The sequence below is a fragment of the Podarcis pityusensis genome, assembly GCF_964106645.2.
Source record: "Podarcis pityusensis genome assembly, chromosome: 13".
In the NCBI taxonomy this organism is placed as follows: Eukaryota; Metazoa; Chordata; class Lepidosauria; order Squamata; family Lacertidae; genus Podarcis; species Podarcis pityusensis.
In genome coordinates this window covers 44,065,344-44,085,507 of record NC_138038.1, presented here as the reverse complement: position 1 = coordinate 44,085,507, position 20,164 = coordinate 44,065,344, and the positions used below count along the sequence as shown (strand labels likewise).

Here is a 20,164-nt window from a genome sequence, read left to right as displayed (position 1 = left end):
AGATTAAAAGAGGGAAACTGATAACTGACAAGTAACAGAGCCCAGCCTGTCTCCCCACCCCCTTACTACAGCTGTATATGGAGCACTGAAGAATTTATAATCATGTCAGGCTTGCTCGTTGATTCTTTTTTCCACCCTGGAGTTTCGGCCAGGAGAATTGATTATGGTAATTTTAATAATTACAGGGGAGAAAATTATTTGTGCGGTGCTTTTGGAGTCTATGGCACATCAGCAGTAGGGGATGACAATCGTATTTGTCACATCACAGAATCAAAGATTAGGATTGGACTTGCCAGGTCATCTAGTCCACTCCATGCCAATCCTTGACATCCACAAGTAAGAACAATAATAAAACCCACTGATGGGCAGGCATCAATCCGCTTCCTAAAAATCCCTTCCTAAGAATATTTTTAGAGTTGAACCCACCCCATCCTTTCTCCACTTGCCTAATTTGTTACAACTGGGGGCTGCTACACTATTCCACCTATGTAAGATGTATTGGACATTGTTTGCTATCATACTAACGGCATACTGGAAACAATTCTGGAGAGAGTTCTAATGTTATCAGGAGGTAGGGACACTGGTTAATAGTGCCTAACCACTTTAGAAACAACACATCTGATCTGAGGCAATCTGACATGGTTGAGAAGCTCCCTGCCACCAGTCTTTCACTCGGATAAGAAATGTAATTCAGTAGACTGAAAGGCTTGCCCTACTAGTGTAAATCAGTAACATCTAATATGGTTCCCTCTGGATATTGTTGCACTATGGATACCCTCATCCTTGATAATAATGGTCAGTGGTAGGCTGATAGGAGTTCTAGTCCAACAATTCCTGGAGCGTATTAGATTGGGTATTCCTGGTGTTAAGAAAGTTGTGGTATGTAGAGAAAGGTCTCATGCTTTGTGTGATTTTTTTTCTTTCAGAGATACTTCAGATCTTAGAGCCTTCTGTGCCTGGAGCACTCCCTAAAGCCAAACCAGTCATTTAATTCATCCTGTGTCTACTCAGGTGTGAGATTCAAGAAGTGTAGAGGTACTCGTTCACCCTGTGTGTAGATCATTTTGAAGCGCTCCAGAATTTTTCCTGTGCCTAGACTGATCTGCTTCAAATGTCTTATTGAAAGTGATGTTGGATCGTATCCACAGTTTTAATCCCTCACATAGTCCCAATTCAAATGAAAAACTTATGTTCCTATGTGGAATAACAAGAACATAAATGATAATATGATTCCTTCTATTATTTACATTTTTTTCAACTTCCTGACTAGGAAAGGTGCAATGAGACTGTTAATTGTCAGCAAGGCCAGGTAGCCTAAGACCCCAAAAAAAACTTCTGTCATTTATATCTTTCTCCGTATCAATTGCTCTCTGTTGTTTAACTCAGGCCTCATCACAATAATGTAGCATTTAGGGGAAAAGATGCAAGCCAGTAATCCAGCACTGGAAGCCAAGATGGAGAAGATCTCCACAGCCACCATGTATTTTCCTCTGGTGCTCAGGTAAGTTGGAATGAAAGAGAGCCAAACACTGCAAAAGACCAACATGCTGAAGGTGATGAACTTGGCTTCATTGAAACTGTCTGGTAACTTTCTGGCTAAGAAGGCCACAGTGAAGCTAACAATGGCCAGGAAACCCATATAACCCAAGACACAGTAGAACATGAGGACTGACCCTTCATTACATAGAAATATAATTCCTTCCCTCATTGAGTGCATGTCCAAATCTGGGAATGGAGGAGAGATTGTCAGCCAGAGTGCACATATCACTACTTGAGTTTTAGAGCAGGAAAGGACTATGGAGTAAGCCAATCTTTTCCCCACCCATTTCCTGATACTGGATCCTGGCTTAGTAGCCATGAATGCCAAAACCACTGATATAGTTTTGGCCAAGATGCTAGAGAGGGCCACAGAGAAGATGATGCCAAAAGCAGTTTGTCGGAGAAGGCAGGTCACCTTAATAGGTTTTCCAATGAACAACAAAGAACAGAGGAAACACAAGAGGAGGGAGATGAGGAGAATGTAGGTGAGGCTTCTGTTGTTGGCTTTGACTATGGCAGTGTCCCGGTGTTTAATGAAGATGCCCAGCACCAGAGCTGTGATCAGGGACAATAAAAGTGCAGTGGAAGTTGAAACAATCGTCAGCACTTCATCAACAGCTAAGAAGTTTGGTATCTTAGGAATGCATAGATCCTGGCCTTTGTTTGGATATAGATCCTTTGCACAACTTGCACAATTTTCTAAATCTGAAAAGAAGTTAATAAAATATTGAACCAGAATAGTTCCGAATATTAAAATCTGTATCAGTCAGATATAATGTATAAACAATAAATAAAATAACCTTAAGTACCGGTTACTTACATTGGGATGCCAATGAAGCTTTGAAAAGGGTGTTTCTTGAAGGAAAATTTGGGGACTATGTAATAGATATGAGATGCTATTGCACCAATGACCAGGTCACCTGGCTCATGCCACTCGTGTGGAACAGGAATAGGGTGATTTGTTGTGCATTTAACACTTTGGACTTGGGGCACCATATTGGGAAGCAGCAGAAGCAGCAGGAGGAACATCCTTCTATGCATAGACTCCTCTATTTCCCTCTACAATTATTACTGTCATCCACCTGCTTCAAATAAGATAGATTTGGGGGCAGTTGACACTGTCAATTTGGTACTTAAACAGACATGTGCCCAACTTATTGTTAACTCAAACTCTGTCACAATATAATGGCATGGGTGACAAATAAGATACATGCCTCAAATACATAATTTGATTCAAGACTTATAGATTAAAAGAGGGAAACTGATAACTGACAAGTAACAGAGCCCAGCCTGTCTCCCCACCCCCTTACTACAGCTGTATATGGAGCACTGAAGAATTTATAATCATGTCAGGCTTGCTCGTTGATTCTTTTTTCCACCCTGGAGTTTCGGCCAGGAGAATTGATTATGGTAATTTTAATAATTACAGGGGAGAAAATTATTTGTGCGGTGCTTTTGGAGTCTATGGCACATCAGCAGTAGGGGATGACAATCGTATTTGTCACATCACAGAATCAAAGATTAGGATTGGACTTGCCAGGTCATCTAGTCCACTCCATGCCAATCCTTGACATCCACAAGTAAGAACAATAATAAAACCCACTGATGGGCAGGCATCAATCCGCTTCCTAAAAATCCCTTCCTAAGAATATTTTTAGAGTTGAACCCACCCCATCCTTTCTCCACTTGCCTAATTTGTTACAACTGGGGGCTGCTACACTATTCCACCTATGTAAGATGTATTGGACATTGTTTGCTATCATACTAACGGCATACTGGAAACAATTCTGGAGAGAGTTCTAATGTTATCAGGAGGTAGGGACACTGGTTAATAGTGCCTAACCACTTTAGAAACAACACATCTGATCTGAGGCAATCTGACATGGTTGAGAAGCTCCCTGCCACCAGTCTTTCACTCGGATAAGAAATGTAATTCAGTAGACTGAAAGGCTTGCCCTACTAGTGTAAATCAGTAACATCTAATATGGTTCCCTCTGGATATTGTTGCACTATGGATACCCTCATCCTTGATAATAATGGTCAGTGGTAGGCTGATAGGAGTTCTAGTCCAACAATTCCTGGAGCGTATTAGATTGGGTATTCCTGGTGTTAAGAAAGTTGTGGTATGTAGAGAAAGGTCTCATGCTTTGTGTGATTTTTTTTCTTTCAGAGATACTTCAGATCTTAGAGCCTTCTGTGCCTGGAGCACTCCCTAAAGCCAAACCAGTCATTTAATTCATCCTGTGTCTACTCAGGTGTGAGATTCAAGAAGTGTAGAGGTACTCGTTCACCCTGTGTGTAGATCATTTTGAAGCGCTCCAGAATTTTTCCTGTGCCTAGACTGATCTGCTTCAAATGTCTTATTGAAAGTGATGTTGGATCGTATCCACAGTTTTAATCCCTCACATAGTCCCAATTCAAATGAAAAACTTATGTTCCTATGTGGAATAACAAGAACATAAATGATAATATGATTCCTTCTATTATTTACATTTTTTTCAACTTCCTGACTAGGAAAGGTGCAATGAGACTGTTAATTGTCAGCAAGGCCAGGTAGCCTAAGACCCCAAAAAAAACTTCTGTCATTTATATCTTTCTCCGTATCAATTGCTCTCTGTTGTTTAACTCAGGCCTCATCACAATAATGTAGCATTTAGGGGAAAAGATGCAAGCCAGTAATCCAGCACTGGAAGCCAAGATGGAGAAGATCTCCACAGCCACCATGTATTTTCCTCTGGTGCTCAGGTAAGTTGGAATGAAAGAGAGCCAAACACTGCAAAAGACCAACATGCTGAAGGTGATGAACTTGGCTTCATTGAAACTGTCTGGTAACTTTCTGGCTAAGAAGGCCACAGTGAAGCTAACAATGGCCAGGAAACCCATATAACCCAAGACACAGTAGAACATGAGGACTGACCCTTCATTACATAGAAATATAATTCCTTCCCTCATTGAGTGCATGTCCAAATCTGGGAATGGAGGAGAGATTGTCAGCCAGAGTGCACATATCACTACTTGAGTTTTAGAGCAGGAAAGGACTATGGAGTAAGCCAATCTTTTCCCCACCCATTTCCTGATACTGGATCCTGGCTTAGTAGCCATGAATGCCAAAACCACTGATATAGTTTTGGCCAAGATGCTAGAGAGGGCCACAGAGAAGATGATGCCAAAAGCAGTTTGTCGGAGAAGGCAGGTCACCTTAATAGGTTTTCCAATGAACAACAAAGAACAGAGGAAACACAAGAGGAGGGAGATGAGGAGAATGTAGGTGAGGCTTCTGTTGTTGGCTTTGACTATGGCAGTGTCCCGGTGTTTAATGAAGATGCCCAGCACCAGAGCTGTGATCAGGGACAATAAAAGTGCAGTGGAAGTTGAAACAATCGTCAGCACTTCATCAACAGCTAAGAAGTTTGGTATCTTAGGAATGCATAGATCCTGGCCTTTGTTTGGATATAGATCCTTTGCACAACTTGCACAATTTTCTAAATCTGAAAAGAAGTTAATAAAATATTGAACCAGAATAGTTCCGAATATTAAAATCTGTATCAGAAGCAGTCCACCAAACATATTTCACCATGCAAAATTTGATACCTTTCTGCCCAAGATTCCTACAAATCCTACACATAGTCTGGAATTTTCAACAGAAGCAACATGTTTGTCCTAGATGTACAAGCATTCCCTCATAGCCTGCTTTTAAATATCATAGGTTCTTTATTCGATATATTAATCAGCAATTACAGGTTGTAGAATGAGTGCCATCCCACCAAATCATACTCAAAGTAGTCCCACTGAATTAAATAGACTTAAGAAATATGAAATAAATACATAGATTGATTTCAGTGGGTCGATTCTGAGTATTACTATTGCCCAATACATTTTAATACTAGAAAATCCTGATCCCTTATTTTTTAATCCTGAATAATAACGGCATTTTTACTGGCCCTCTTGTTAATGCCATAAAATCTTTATGAGATGCTCATAGTGATTCTTATGTATTTACTGGTTTGTGTTTGAAATATTAATCCCTACATGTTGTACTAGTTTGGCTGATCTGTGCTGCATAAGTTTATTTTTTTATATAGATTCCCACTTTATCTCTACTTAGACTTTCATAACTTCTCATTCTTGTTCCAAGGCAGATCACAAGCTGAAAGGAAGGACACAGCCAGCAACATGGTCCACCATAGCTTCTGCCTGGGTGCTCATCCCTTGTCAATATGTATTGAGTCTTGCCCATGTTTTCCATAACACTGTGTCCCATGTGATTCTTCTCTCACATGCTTGGTCTGAATGATTTCAAAATAACAATTCATTATCCTCCAAGTATAAGTCCACTTTCTAGTGTATTGAAATGTGCCAAAAATGTACAAGCATTCCCATGGTACTTGATATTTTGTCTTGGGCAAGCCTCCTTTTATCATCCTGAACTACTTTTGCAAAACTTGAACTTTCTCTCTTTTATGTCTTCTTAACCCAAGTTCCTCTTCAGTTGCTGGAAACTTCTTAAGTATCATAATTGCTTCTCAAGGTCTCCTTCCTCTTTGACATTTGATCCTAGTAAGAATGTCTCTGCTGCATGCATTTCTTTCTCTGGATCGTAAGTGTTTTTCAGGATACTTTCTCATACACAAAGCAATTGATTTTTGCAATGTGTCTGATACTTCAGCTAGAAGCTTTTCCATTATGGGTTGGATTGAGATTCATGGTTTATCCAAACTTCCTCTTCGCTCTCAATACCAGAAATTAAATATACCATCAATGGAAGCTCCTTTTATGGATTCTAAATCACAGGTTCAGCCATTATTACACTATGCTGTGAATTTGTTTGTGTTAAAATGTATTATAGGCGCAGTATTTTCCTGAAGATGACTACAGTGGTACTTTGGGTTACATACGCTTCAGGTTACAGACTCCGCTAACCCAGAAATAATACCTCGGGTTAAGAACTTTGCTTCAGGATGAGAACAGAAATCGGGCTCCAGCGGCAGCAGGAGGCCCCATTAGCTAAAGTGGTGCTTCAGGTTAAGAACAGTTTCAGGTTAAGAACAGACCTCCGGAACGAATTAAGTACTTAACCCAAGGTACCACTGTAACAGAAAATATGAAGAAACTGTACCTAAATGAACACTGAGAACAATGTACAACAACATAATTTTAAAAAATGTGCCAAGTTAATTATAACAAACTTGCAAAACAGTCTCTCATATTTTACTTCAGTAACTTGGGCAATCTGGTCTACCATGAAATAGCATGTCCTACCCTTCTCGTTTGAGACCATCCCATCTGGACATGGAGCACAATCATAGCAGCAAAATTTCTCTCCTTCTCTCTTTTTCTTCCCATAACCAGGTTGGCAGATGCCATTACATTCTGAAAGGGGTGGCACCTATCCAAAGATATTGGAAATTTAGCACTGAATAAAGTTAAGGGAAGAGTTTAGTATTAAATAGTTTGTAGAATTCTTCGTCTATCTGATATCTATCATGCTTTAAGCAATAGTACACAGGGGCACATTCCTTCTGTATTCAAACTCAGAAAGATTCAAAGTTCTATACTCAGTCTTATAAACTAGATTTGCATGTCACTGAATGTTACAAACTGAAGGCTTGAATCATAAATCTCACATAAAGTAATGACAGGAAACATCTATTTTCTGTAATACACGTAAGGCTCTGCCAACATTTTGTTGTCATTCCTTATTTCTTTATACCTTTTTATACTGCTCTATCAGGCAATGTCCTCTCTTGGTGGCTTAAAAACATACACCATATGCAAATACAATCTCAATAAAACAATATTATATAAAACACAACCTACCACCTCTAAATCAGCTTATATCAGCAGCCAGGTGGAACGGAAGCGTTTTCATCCTATTTCTGAAGGACAACAGTGACAAAGCCAAATGAACATCTCAAGGGAAGTATTTCCATAGACCAGGAGCCACCACAAAAAAGTCCTGTCCCTAGTAGCTGTGTATGTACATAACTCATTTAAAGAGTAGCCTAAAAAGCAGAACCACCAATAATGATCTTAAGGAGTTGGGCGTGCTCATGTGCATAAAGAGAGTTCTTCAAATGATACCTTGCCACCAATGAAATATTCACCTTTCATATAAAAGCCATGTCTACAATATGCCCATAAAATATGGCATTACACTGATATTCAATTTTAATCATGCATTATGTTAAGAAATGCTTTTTTAAAATTACAAGCGACTCTCCAAATTGGGGGGGGGGGCCTACGTTTTGGGCTCCCACACACATAAGTGAAATGCATGTAAGTGGGGAGCATCCTGCAGAGTTGCCATGACTCATGAGGCGCTCTTCCCCAGAGCCCATCAGGTGGGGAGGCTGAGAAGCCTCAACAAAGTCCCACTGTACCTCTGGCTTTCAAGGAGACCGTTTCCAGAGCCTTAAGAGCAGTGCTTTCCCCCCCAAGACGGTACGCAAGGGTATGAACCAGCACCTCTTTATGTGTTGTTAAGAAGTGTGGCACTTACCGTAACAACTTCGTGATGAGTACTGGCACCTATTTTTCCAGGAAAAAAACACTGCCTAAGAGGATGTTCTTTTGGGCTACTGGGAGAGTCTCCTCATGAGACATGAGGACTTTCCAGCTCTTTCCTGACACTTCTGGGTTACCCGTACTGCACAAGTATGCAGACATATGGAAATAAACTGTGCATAAGTGGGGAGTTGTTTATACTTCATATCATTTTCTGGATGACAGTGAATACCTGAATTCGAGAAGTTGCGTCTCCACCCCCATCATTCTGCCCAGACACTGAGGTCCAGCTTTGAAGGCCTTCTGGCAGTTCCCTCAGTGCAAGAAGTCAGGTTACAGGGGACCAGGCAGAGGGCCTTCTCAGTAGTGGTACCCACCCTGTGGAATGCCCTCCCATCAGATGTCAAGGAAATAAACAACTATCTTGACTTTTAGAAGACATCTGAATGCAGCCCTATTTAGGGAAGCTTTTAATGCTTAACTTTTTTTTGTTTTTAATAACCTGTTGGAAAGCGCCCAGAGTGGTAAATAATAATAATAATAATAATAATAATAATAATAATAATAATAATTGCATTATTATCCACCTGAGTCAAACTTCTGTGCCATTCAATTCTGGCCTCATCAATGGTGAATTCTTTGCCAGGAGGAGCCTGAGGGTCCAGCCTTCCCACTTTGACTCTGATGTAGGATTTATTTGGGAATGTGATCAAATTTGTAATATCAAATCCAGCGTCCAATTCTCCATGTTCATTCAATGTAATTTCATCTCCAGCACTGTTGTTGAATGACATTCCTTGAAGAAATGAATGGAGCTAGGTGGAAAGTGAAAGAGAATTCACAATTCAAAGTTTCTGACTTTCAGTAGCTGACAAAGGAAGAGAGTGTAAAATCATGAATCAATTTAAATTCAGTTCAAGTTGCTGTCGAGAGAACTTTCAAAAAGAATAATGGAGGATAAATTAGAGTATAAACATTATCATTGGAAAGGATCACCTATTGGCAAGAAGGGAGGAATTTAAAAGCATGACAAGAGCTGGGTGCTCATTTTCTCTAGAAATTGCTTTGGTAATGGAATACTGGTATCACAGAACTGTCAGTACATAAACATTACCTTCCAGGGTTCCACTTTCTGATAAAATAGCTTGTCTCCACCCTCCATTTTTCTGAAGTTGGTTTTAGTTGAGGAAGTCATATGTAAGGCTTGTGCCAAAGCATAAACTGCATTATAGATACTGTAGCTGTGGCCGGTCATGCTCATTTCAAAAAATGGTGCAGGAAGGCTCTCCAGCATCTCCTCTCCAGTACATGTGTCTGCTGGCCAAGTGGAATTTGAAAGTGAACAACTGAATGCTTGTTCCCAAAAATCATTGATAAAACCATCTTCATCTGCCCATGAAAGATTTATATTCCTAAGAAATTCTTTGAAATCCCGAAGCTCCTTTGCATGAATTGAGAAGCAGATAGAACCATGGAACATTTGTCTATCAACCTCTGTAATCTTTTGAAAAGTGTACAAGGTAAAATCAATTTGGGCTGTCGTAATCCAAACCTTTTCTGGAGATAACATCTTTTTATACTGAGGACTGATTTGTTGAAGTATCTTGAGTGTTCCTATAACACCTCCCAACCATCGAACAGTTCCACTGTCTCCATATATAATAACTGCTTTGGCGTTGCTCAGCATGAAAGTTGGCAAATTATTCAGTAGGTCATCAACCATTTCAAGTACATTACCTGAGAAATATAAATGTTTCTGAACTCTTTCTGTGAATGCTGAACATATTCCATGCTTGGAAAGTATTGGCTCTATGGTCTGCAAGAATGTTTCTCCACCTTTGTCGTTTATAGCAATGAGCCCTACCCATTTCCATCTGAAATGCAGAAGTAACTGGATAATTCCCTGATACTGAAGGCCTTCGTTGGGAACCATGCGGTAAAAGGAAGGGAACTTTATCTGATCAATGGCTGCTGGTTCAAATGAACCATATGAAATCTAAAACAACAACCAGACATTTTAGAGTGGAATCAGCGGTCCATAATCCTTACATTTATTATTTTTGCCCTGTACACTGCAATCCTATAAATTTCCAACAATTTAAGCAAAACTCTGCATTATTTTATAGAGACAGACACACCCACCCACCCACTTTTGCTCACTCATATCACTGGTGCAACAATTCCCCTTACATACAATAGAGTTAATTTAATAGAATTCAGAAAGCCATCTTGCCCTTATCATTCACATCTCTGATTATCCATGTTATACCCCCTCCCCAATCAGTTCCACATAATTCAGCTTTTACTTTTCCCCATTCAAGTTCCTACTGGAAAGAAAGAAAGAGAGTGAATTATACTGGAAGATTAAAGGAAACCCCTCTTATCCCCAGACTCAAATCCTACCTGTGGAATCTTGTAAAGACCTAAGATATCTGCCAAGTGTGAAGAAATATCAGACTCAAGTCCTCCGATTACTCCTATTACGTTATTCTGAATGCCACATTTGTAGTTTGGGACAAAGTGATATGATTTAAAGAGCAGGTCCAGAGTGGAACGATAGGTCATCTTTGAATCAGTATAGCTGTCGTAGATGTGGAACCCAAGAGTGACATTGGGCAGGATCCTGGGATTATCATTGATCTCATCAACAGCAAACACCAAGGCCAGGATGTGCTGGTAAAACTTGGTCACCACGCTGCAAATAAAGTGGCTGGCTATTTCATGGGACTTTTGAACAGTACACAAAGTGGTTTTATCTCAGTAGTGGTCTACTCTAATCAGAATGATTAAGCTGTCAGAGTATACATATAGGGTACAACCAGCATAATTAGTCATTAATGAAGCTCTGTAACAAAGGAGGAAAATGCACCCTGACTCCATTTTACTGGATTGTGCTTCCATAAGGATAGGCCCGTTTTGAGCAGTGTGTAGCTCAAATCGGATTTTAAATCTCTCAGCAGATATAGACTGTGGAGATGTCTATAGAGAATGGATAGATTGTCTTGAATTTCACTTCATGAGTGCTGTCCATTTTGTTCTTTATCACCATTGATCTTCAGCTACAAATGCCTACTGAAGTGTGCTACAGTTTTTGGAACTATTACCACATTTGGAGTGTTCCTGAACCTGCAAAAACTTCCTCCAGTACTGGACCTCTATGTGTATTTTTAGAATCCAGCTTTTTATAGGTTGAAACCCAGAAGTGTACATAAAAGGAATGTGATAAGCTGCTTCATATTCAGCACACCAATGTCAGTATTTTCTTTACAGGCTGCCAGCTATTCTCCAGTGTTTCAGAGAAGGATATTTCCTAATCATATTTTTAAAAAACCAGGGAATGAACCTGGGACTTTTGGCATGCACAACCTGAGCTGTACTGCTGAGCTCTGCTCTGCTCTGTTCTGTAAATGAAGTGTTATATTTTTGCTCTCATTCCCAGTTTTCCCTTAGCAAGTTGTTTCATTACACAAATGCATGTTCCCTTCTAGGATGCTTTAAGCCTCTCATTCTGTTCTACAGTGCATCCCTTTTGTTGGTAACCATATTCTATTGGAGATTTAAAATGAAAAGATAGTATGAAATAATATATGTGTATTTCCTCACTACATCTTACTCTTCATAGGTTGAAAGCCTAATGATAACCTTTAGGTTGAAGATCATTTAGGAAATGGGTATTTTAAGCCAAGCATCTCTATGTGCATATATTTCCATGACTCATCAATGATTAACCATCAACCTCACACACTGATTTTCGCTGGAAGTCACTGATGATCAGGATATAATAATAGTATGACTCAGAGAAAATGGACAATTAATTAATAGTAATAATAATTAAATCCACTGCCCAATGTTTAGTAGGAATAACTCAAACTAGCTAACAGAAACGTTATTTTATTATTTTCAAAACCTAAACAGGATTATTATTTCAATTCAGTACAACTAAGAAAATTCACAACAGCCAAAACTAGATGAATATATACATTTCCGCAGGAAAAGATTGACAGCAAATATCTCAGGCAGAGAAAGTACCAAAGAACCATTTAACCTCAAGGTCCTTTTTAAAGAGGCAGAGAACACACTATTAATAATTACAGGTTATGTGTCAGATGAACAATTTTGTAGTCTTATTACATTTTATGCAAGAACCCATTGTACCATTTCAGTACATTTAAAAAGATCCACAGCACATCTTAGCTTAAAATAAAATTGCACATACTATAATGCACGAAAAAGAAGAGGCAGTTTAGAATCACTAAGTGTTGGAGACAGATGGACATTCTATAGATTTGATGCATTTACTGTAAAGCGTTATCTAAAAATGGTACACCAGAAATTCCCACCGAGTGAAAACATGAAAATTATCAGGGATTTCAGAAGTACAAAATAATGAATCATTTACGGGGTTTGAGTGGCAAAACTAAACTTGGAGAGGAAAATGTATGAAATTAAACCCACAAGAGGATAATAAAACATCCAACTTTTAAAGGACACAGCAAGTTCGGTCTTGTCAAACCAGAATGCACCTTAGATTCCAATTTTAGATAGAGCAGCCAGCACATTTGGCCTCATTTCATAGAATCATAGAATCATAGAGTTGGAAGAGACCACAAGGGCCATCGAGTCCAACCCCCTGCCAAGCAGGAAACACCATCAGAGCACTCCTGACATATGGTTGTCAAGCCTCTGCTTAAAGACCTCCAAAGAAGGGGACTCCACCACACTCCTTGGCAGTTCAAATATCATTTGTTCTGATATCATCTGAAATACCTGTGGGGTCTGCATGTCGGTCGTTTTATTTGTCATCCACAGTTTTTTTCCTCATCTCGTCACAATATAATTTTAAAAACTGTTTCTCCCCCCTTTCATTCCTTGCACCTCCTAACAAATAAAGCAGGAATGTTGGGAGTCACAAGCTGGTGAGTGAGGAAAAAGCTAATGGCAAGAGTCAATAGTTGTTAGGCCTACACCTTTCTCTCTGTCTCCCTGTGATTTATTTCCCATCTCCTGCTTTTCCCCATTCCTCTCTCTCCCTCCCAGATGTTTCACTTCTCCACATGCCTTCTCCTCCATGCCACCCATATGTTATGAAGCTGAGGCCCATGGGGTAAAAGTTATCCACTCCTGAAATAAAGAACTATAAAGCTTGAACATGTCTGAAAATTTGGGTGAAATACAAAAGCTGCCCCATACTCCCCTTACATAATGGAAGCTCTCAGAGGCTATGTATTATAACAAAACCATAGAGCAATTGGATCATGAAAGGCTAATGTTTCCAAATCTTCAACTGCTAGTATAGGTATAGTCTAAATATAGAGGCATTTGAGTTTTTCATTTTCTTAACGTCCAGCCAGCCAGCCATGCAGAAGCAGGTCTATTTCTGGTTTTAAACAGTAATCAAAGCTATTTGCAGACAGCCACACTAATAGAAAGAATTGGTCAAATAAAATCAAGGGACATTTCCTTACGATGGGGTCTTATAGGAGACTTGAGAAGGGTGTCTGTTGAATAAGATTTTGGGGGAAACGTAGAGCATATGAGAAACCATTCCACCAATGAGGAGATCACCTGGCTCATACCACTCATGTGGAATATCTACAGGATTATTATTGATGAGCTTAACTGTATGCACTTTGCACAGCAAATCTGGGAGCAGCAAAAGCAGCAGCAGCAACATCCTGTACTGTAACTTCCCTTGGAACACAGGAATTCCTGTTTACAATATTAACTGGTTAATCACTGTAAGAACAGAATGCTGGACTAGAAGGGCCTTTGACCTGATGTGGCAGAGCTGCTATAATGTCAGGATCTTATTACTACAAATGGGCTGGATTTGAAGATCAGTTGGATGGCATCTGGCTCTGCCAAGGAGCTTCTCAAAGGGACATCTTTGAGCATGCCATATGCATGCCTTGAATGCTAATTAGGAAACACTGATTTGAAACTTGACCTAAACAGTGCAAGAAGGAAACTAACTAAAATGACAGTGCCCTGCCTCTCTCTTCTCCCTAATATTAGGTGCCCCTGGAACACTTATGTACTTATAATGATTTCAGTGGTGCTTGTTTAACTGTTTCCCACTGTATTCTGGAAAGCACTAGCCAGATGAGTTGATTATGGTGATTTTTGTAATTACTACTGAATTATTTTTTGTTTACTCCGTTGTGAGCCATCAGTTACAGAACTCCAGACGTAAATATGTTCAGCAGATTGTAGGTATTACATTTAAGCTCCCATGGTGCATGGACTGTGGCTAGCAATGCTTCAACCTATGGTGACCATGCTCTGTGCAATTCAGCATCCTTTGGGCCAAATGGCTTTGTTTGGTTGAAGTCATCCTCCTTCTCTGAACTCTTTTTCAAAAAAAATTATATATCTTTATTACTTTCAAATAAATACATTTATGAAAAACAGATGTACATACAAGTAAACAAACATACAATCAAACAAACAAATAACAGAAAAATCAAACAAACCACCACACTATAAGATATAAGAAGATTAATATAATTATCATCATATATACTCTTGGTATTGAACACAATTATTAAATTGATAGAAAAGAAATTTAAAACTGACTTGCAATTAATCTCACTGTACTTTGTCTATTGATTACTTTATACGGCACAGTTACATATTTCTTATATAATTTCTTTTTAACTCCCTATAAACTTATATTTGCTAGCTGCAGATATTCTACCATTAGGATTTGCCAATCTTCTGTGTTGGATATTGTTGTGTTTTTCCAATTTCTTGCTACTAAAATTCTGGCCACTGTTATTCCGTACATGAACAATGTTCTTTTCGATTTCCCTATTTCTTTTGGCAAAATGCTTTTTAAAAAAATTTCTGGCCTCTTTTTGAATGTTAATTTAAATAATTTTTTAAGTTCTTCATATATATTATTCCAAAAAACACAAATATCTGTACATTTCCACCACATATGCAAATAAGACCCAATTTCTTTATTACATCTCCAACATATAGATGATCTGTTCTTATACATTTTAGCAAGTTTTTCTGGAGTTTTGTGCCATCTATACATCATCTTCATTGTGTTTTCCCTGAGATTGTAGCAGGCTGAGAATTTTATGTCTTCTCTTCCCGCCATAATTTTCCCCATTGTTCCATGTAAATATTATAGCCCAAATCTTGCACCCATCTCACCATTACAGCTTTCACTTGTTCTTCCTTTACCTCCCATTCCAATAGGAGGTTGTATACCCGTGAGATATATTTTCCTTTACTTTGTATCAATTCTTTTTCAAATGTTGATGTTTCTTTTGCAAGTCCTGCTTTTTATCAATGGTTAATCTTTGATGTATTTAAAAATATTGCAGCCAGTCTGTTAGATACCCTTTATTTTCTTCATATTTTTTCAATATAGGTTCATCCTGTTGTCCTTCTAATAATAATCGGTATGTGGCCCATTCCCCATCCATATTCTTTTTCTTAACTGCCTGTGCTTCTGTAGGTGAGCTCCACGGGGGAATCCTGGTTTCTAGTACAGTGGTGCCTCGCAAGACGAAATTAATTCGTTCCGCAAGTTTTTTCTTCTTGCGAGTTTTTCGTCTTGCGAAGCACGGTTTCCCATAGGAATGCATTGAAAATCAATTAATGCGTTCCTATGGAAACCGCTTGCCAGGCTGGCGGTGCGGAGAAGGGCTTTTCTCCCCACCGCAAGCCTTCAGGACAGGTACGGGAACAGAGGGGAAGGGGCGCAGCATTCTGAATGTTGGCGGTGGGAAGGAAAACCCTCCTCCCACCGCAAGTCTTCAGGACAGCCATCCGAAGGCTGGCGCGGGGAGAAGGGCTTTCCGCCCCACCGCCAGCCTTCGGAGCAGCCTTCCGAAGGCTGGCGCGGGGAGAAGGGCTTTTCTCCCCACCGCCAGCCTTCGGAGCAGCCTTCCGAAGGCTGGCGCGGGGAGAAGGGCTTTTCTCCCCACCGCCAGCCTTCGGAGGAGCCTTCCGAAGGCTGGCTCGGGGAGAAGGGCTTTCCGCCCCACCGCCAGCCTTCGGAGGAGCCTTCCGAAGGCTGGCGCGGGGAGAAGGGCTTTTCTCCCCACCGCCAGCCTTCGGAGGAGCCTTCCGAAGGCTGGCGCGGGGAGAAGGGCTTTTCTCCCCACCGCCAGCCTTCGGAGGAGCCTTCCGAAGGCTGGCGCGGGGAGAAGGGCTTTCCGCCCCACCGCCAGCCTTCGGAGCAGCCTTCCGAAGGCTGGCGCGGGGAGAAGGGCTTTCCGCCCCACCGCCAGCCTTCGGAGGAGCCTTCCGAAGGCTGGCGCGGGGAGAAGGGCTTTTCTCCCCACTGCCAGCCTTCGGAGGAGCCTTCCGAAGGCTGGCGCGGGGAGAAGGGCTTTTCTCCCCACCGCCAGCCTTCGGAGGAGCCTTCCGAAGGCTGGCGCGGGGAGAAGGGCTTTCCGCCCCACCGCCAGCCTTCGGAGGAGGTCCGAGGACAGTGGGGAAGACGCGCTGCGCTTCCCTGCTGTCCCAGAGATTTCCCTATGGGCTTTCATCTTGCGAAGGAAGCCCATAGGGAAATTCGTTTTGCGAAGCGCCTCCAAAACGGAAAACCCTTTCGTCTAGCGGGTTTTCCGTCTTGCGAGGCGTTCGTCTTGCGGGGCACCACTGTATTCCTTTATATTTTGACCAGATCTTATACAATGATTTCCTTATTAAATGGTTCAAGAAGCCCCTGTTGACCTTTAATTTCTCATATATTAAATAGGCATGCCACCCATACCAATTATCATATCCCTCCAAATCTAATACATCAAAATCCCTTAATGTTATCCAATCTTTAATCCATAATAATGCTGCAGCTGCATGGTATAGCTCTAGATCAGGGAGCGCGAAGCCTCCTCACTCTATTTTATCTGTTAACAGTTGGAATTTTATTCTCGGCTTTTTTCTCATTCTCTGAACTTTGCCCCCCTACTAATATTAATTGAGAACCAAAGCTAGCTTCAGTTTTTGCTGTCATAAATCTATCATGGAAGGCAGGTTGTGTGAGTGTTCAAGGCGATGAAAAGTAGATTAAAATAAAAAAATATACACACTCAGGCATATTGGGCATGAAGGGAGATTTCCTGTCACCTGATTCTTCAAAGTCACAAGAGTTCAGAGAAGGAGGATAAGACTAGGATAAGACTTCAACCAAACAGAGCCATTTGGCCCAGAGGATGCTGAAGTGTACAGATCATAGTCACCATAGGTCGAAGCATTGCTAGCCACAGTCCCTGCACCATGGGACCTTACCCAGATAAGGCAGAGGAAGGACAAATAAGCACTATGTAAGTTTGCAAGCAAACTCACATTGGAGTGATTTTCTTTGTACGATGAGGTTTAAACTGTTGCAGGACCCCAAATCAATTAATACAGTTGTTATTGAAACCAGGAAAAAAATGAATATCCAACTAGCACAACAGGGCTTTCTCTCCTCTCCAGCCTCTGTATGCTCCCCACACCTTCCACAAGACACACACACACACACACACACACACACACACACAAACTGTGCACAAGAGGACAAAAGGTTATTCCTTCCCCAATTTGGCATGCAGCAATGCTTGTGGAACCATCTCCCCAATGCTACATTAAATTCTCCCCTCACTCTGGGTAGAAAAACTTTCTCTACCCTTATTGTCCCAATTCCCAAGAAATAGAATTAATGGATCTGAATGTTCCTCTTGTATCTTTGAGAGTAGCAATTATTTCATCACAAGGATTTTAGATCTTGATGCTAAAATGTAATACCTACAATCTGCTGAACATATTTACTTCTGGAGTTCTGTAACTGATGGCTCACAACGGAGTAAACAAAAAATAATTCAGTAGTAATTACAAAAATCACCATAATCAACTCATCTGGCTAGTGCTTTCCAGAATACAGTGGAAAACAGTTAAACAAGCACTACTGAAATCATTATAAGTACATACGTGTTCCAGGGACACCTAATATTAGGGAGAAGAGAGAGGCAGGGTACTGTCATTTTAGTTAGTTTCCTTCTTTCATTGTTTAGGTCAAGCTTCAAATCAGTGTTTCCTAATTAGCATTCAAGGCATGCATATGGCATGCTGTTGAGGTTAAGGATAAGATTGGAAGATGTCCCTTTGAGAAACTCCTTGGCAGAGCCAAATGCCATACAACTAATCTTCAAATCCAGCCCATTTGTAGTAATAAGATCCTCACATTATAGCAGCTCTGCCACATCAGGTCAAAGGCCCTTCTAGTCCAGCATTCTGTTCTTACAGTGATCAACCAGTTAATATTGTAAACAGGAATTCCCGGGTTCCAAGTGAAGTTAGAGTACGGGATGTTGCTGCTGCTACTTTTGCTGCTCCCAGATTTGCTGTGCAAAGTGCATACAGTTAAGCTCACCAATAATAATCCTGTAGATATTCCACATGAGTGGTATGAGCCAGGTGATCTCCTCATTGGTGGGATGGTGTCTCATATGCGTTATGTTTTCTCCAAAATCTTATTCAACAGACACCCTTCTCAAGTCTCCTATAAGACCCCATCGTAAGGAAATTTCCCTTGATTTCATTTGACCAATTCTTTCTATTAGTGTGGCTGTCTGCAAATAGCTTTGATTACTGTTTAAAACCAGAAATAGACCTGTTTCTTCATGGCTGGCTGGCTGGCTGGCTGGACGTTAAGAAAATGAAAAACTCAAATGCCTCCATATTTAGACTGTACCTATACTACCAGTTGAAGATTTGGAAACATTAGCCTTTCATGATCCAATTGCTCTATGGTTTTGTTATAATACATAGCCTCTGAGAGCTTCCATTATGTAAGGGGAGTATGGGGCAGCTTTTGTATTTCACCCAAATTTTCAGACATGTTCAAGCTTTATAGTTCTTTATTTCAGGAGTGGAGAACTTTTACCCCGTGGGCCTCACGTGGCCCTCAGCTTAATAGCATATGGGTGGCATGGAGGAGAAAGCATGTGGGGAAGTGAGACAGCTGAGAGGGAGAGGGAGAGAGGAATGGGGAAAAGCAGGAGGTGGGAAATAAATCACAGGGAGACAGAGAGAAAGGTGTAGCCCTAACAACTATTGACTTTGGTCATTGGCTTGTTCCTCACTCACTCCCAACATTCCTGCTTTATTTGTTAGGAGGTGCAAAGAATGAAAGGGTGGGGGAAACAATTTTAAAAATTATATTGTGATGAGATGAGAAAAAAACTGTGGATGACACATAAAATGACCAACATGCAGACCCACACAGGTTTTTCAGATGATAACAAACAAATGAGGCCAAATGTGCTGGCTGTTCTATTTAAAATTGCAATCTAAGGTTCATTCTGGTTTGACAAGATCAAACTTGCTGTGTCCTTTAAAAGTTGAATGTTTTATTATCCTCTTGTGAGTTTAATGTCATACATTTTTTCCTCCAAGTTTAATTTTGCCACTCAAACCCCTTAAATATTTTTGCATTTTGTACTCCTGAAATCCCTGATAATTTTCATTTTTTCACTCTGTCGAAATTTCTGGTGTACCATTTTTAGATAACTCTTTACAGTAAATGCATCAAATCTGTAGAATGTCCACCTGTCCCCAACACTTAGTAACTCTAAATTGCCTCTTCTTTTTCATGCATTATAGTATGTGCAATTTTATTTTCAACTGAGATGTGCTGTGGATCTTTTTAAATGTACTGAAATGGTGCAATGGGTTCTTGCATAAAATGTAATAGGGCTACAAAATTGTTCATCTGGCTTATCACACATAACGTGTAATTATTAATTATTATTAATAGTGTGTTCTCTGCCTCTTCAAAAAGGACCTTGTGGTTAAATGGTTCTTTGGTACTTTCTCTGCCTGAGATATTTGCTGTCAATCTTTTCCTGCGGAAATGTATATATTAAACTAGTTTTGGCTGTTGTGAATTTTCTTAGTTGTACTGAATTGAAATAATAATCCTGTTTAGGTTTTGAAAATAATAAAATAACGTTTCTGTTAGCTAGTTTGAGTTATTCATACTAAACATTGGGCAGTGGATTTAATAATAATTATGAATTAATTGTCCATATTCTCTGGGTCAGACTAATATTATATCCTAATAATCAGTCACTTCCAGCAAAAATCAGGGTGTGTGGTTGATGGTTAATCATTGATG

General features: G+C 40.2%; 2 protein-coding genes across 2 annotated transcripts; both read right to left on the bottom strand.

Moving 5' to 3' along the window:
• Positions 1–1,342: 1,342 nt before the first annotated feature.
• LOC308461901 (vomeronasal type-2 receptor 26-like) lies at positions 1,343–3,302 on the bottom strand (the record flags this gene model as incomplete). Its single annotated transcript, XM_080979069.1, has 2 exons — positions 1,343–2,244; positions 3,230–3,302. The coding sequence occupies 2 exons, from the start codon at positions 3,300–3,302 to the stop codon at positions 1,343–1,345; spliced, it is 975 nt and encodes a 324-aa protein (XP_080835195.1).
• An 823-nt stretch (positions 3,303–4,125) lies between these two features.
• Positions 4,126–12,825, bottom strand: LOC308461900 (vomeronasal type-2 receptor 26-like; the record flags this gene model as incomplete). Its single annotated transcript, XM_080979068.1, has 5 exons — positions 4,126–5,027; positions 8,642–8,858; positions 9,596–10,039; positions 10,447–10,770; positions 12,811–12,825. 5 exons carry the CDS (start codon positions 12,823–12,825, stop codon positions 4,126–4,128), a joined length of 1,902 nt encoding a protein of 633 aa, XP_080835194.1.
• Positions 12,826–20,164: the final 7,339 nt, after the last annotated feature.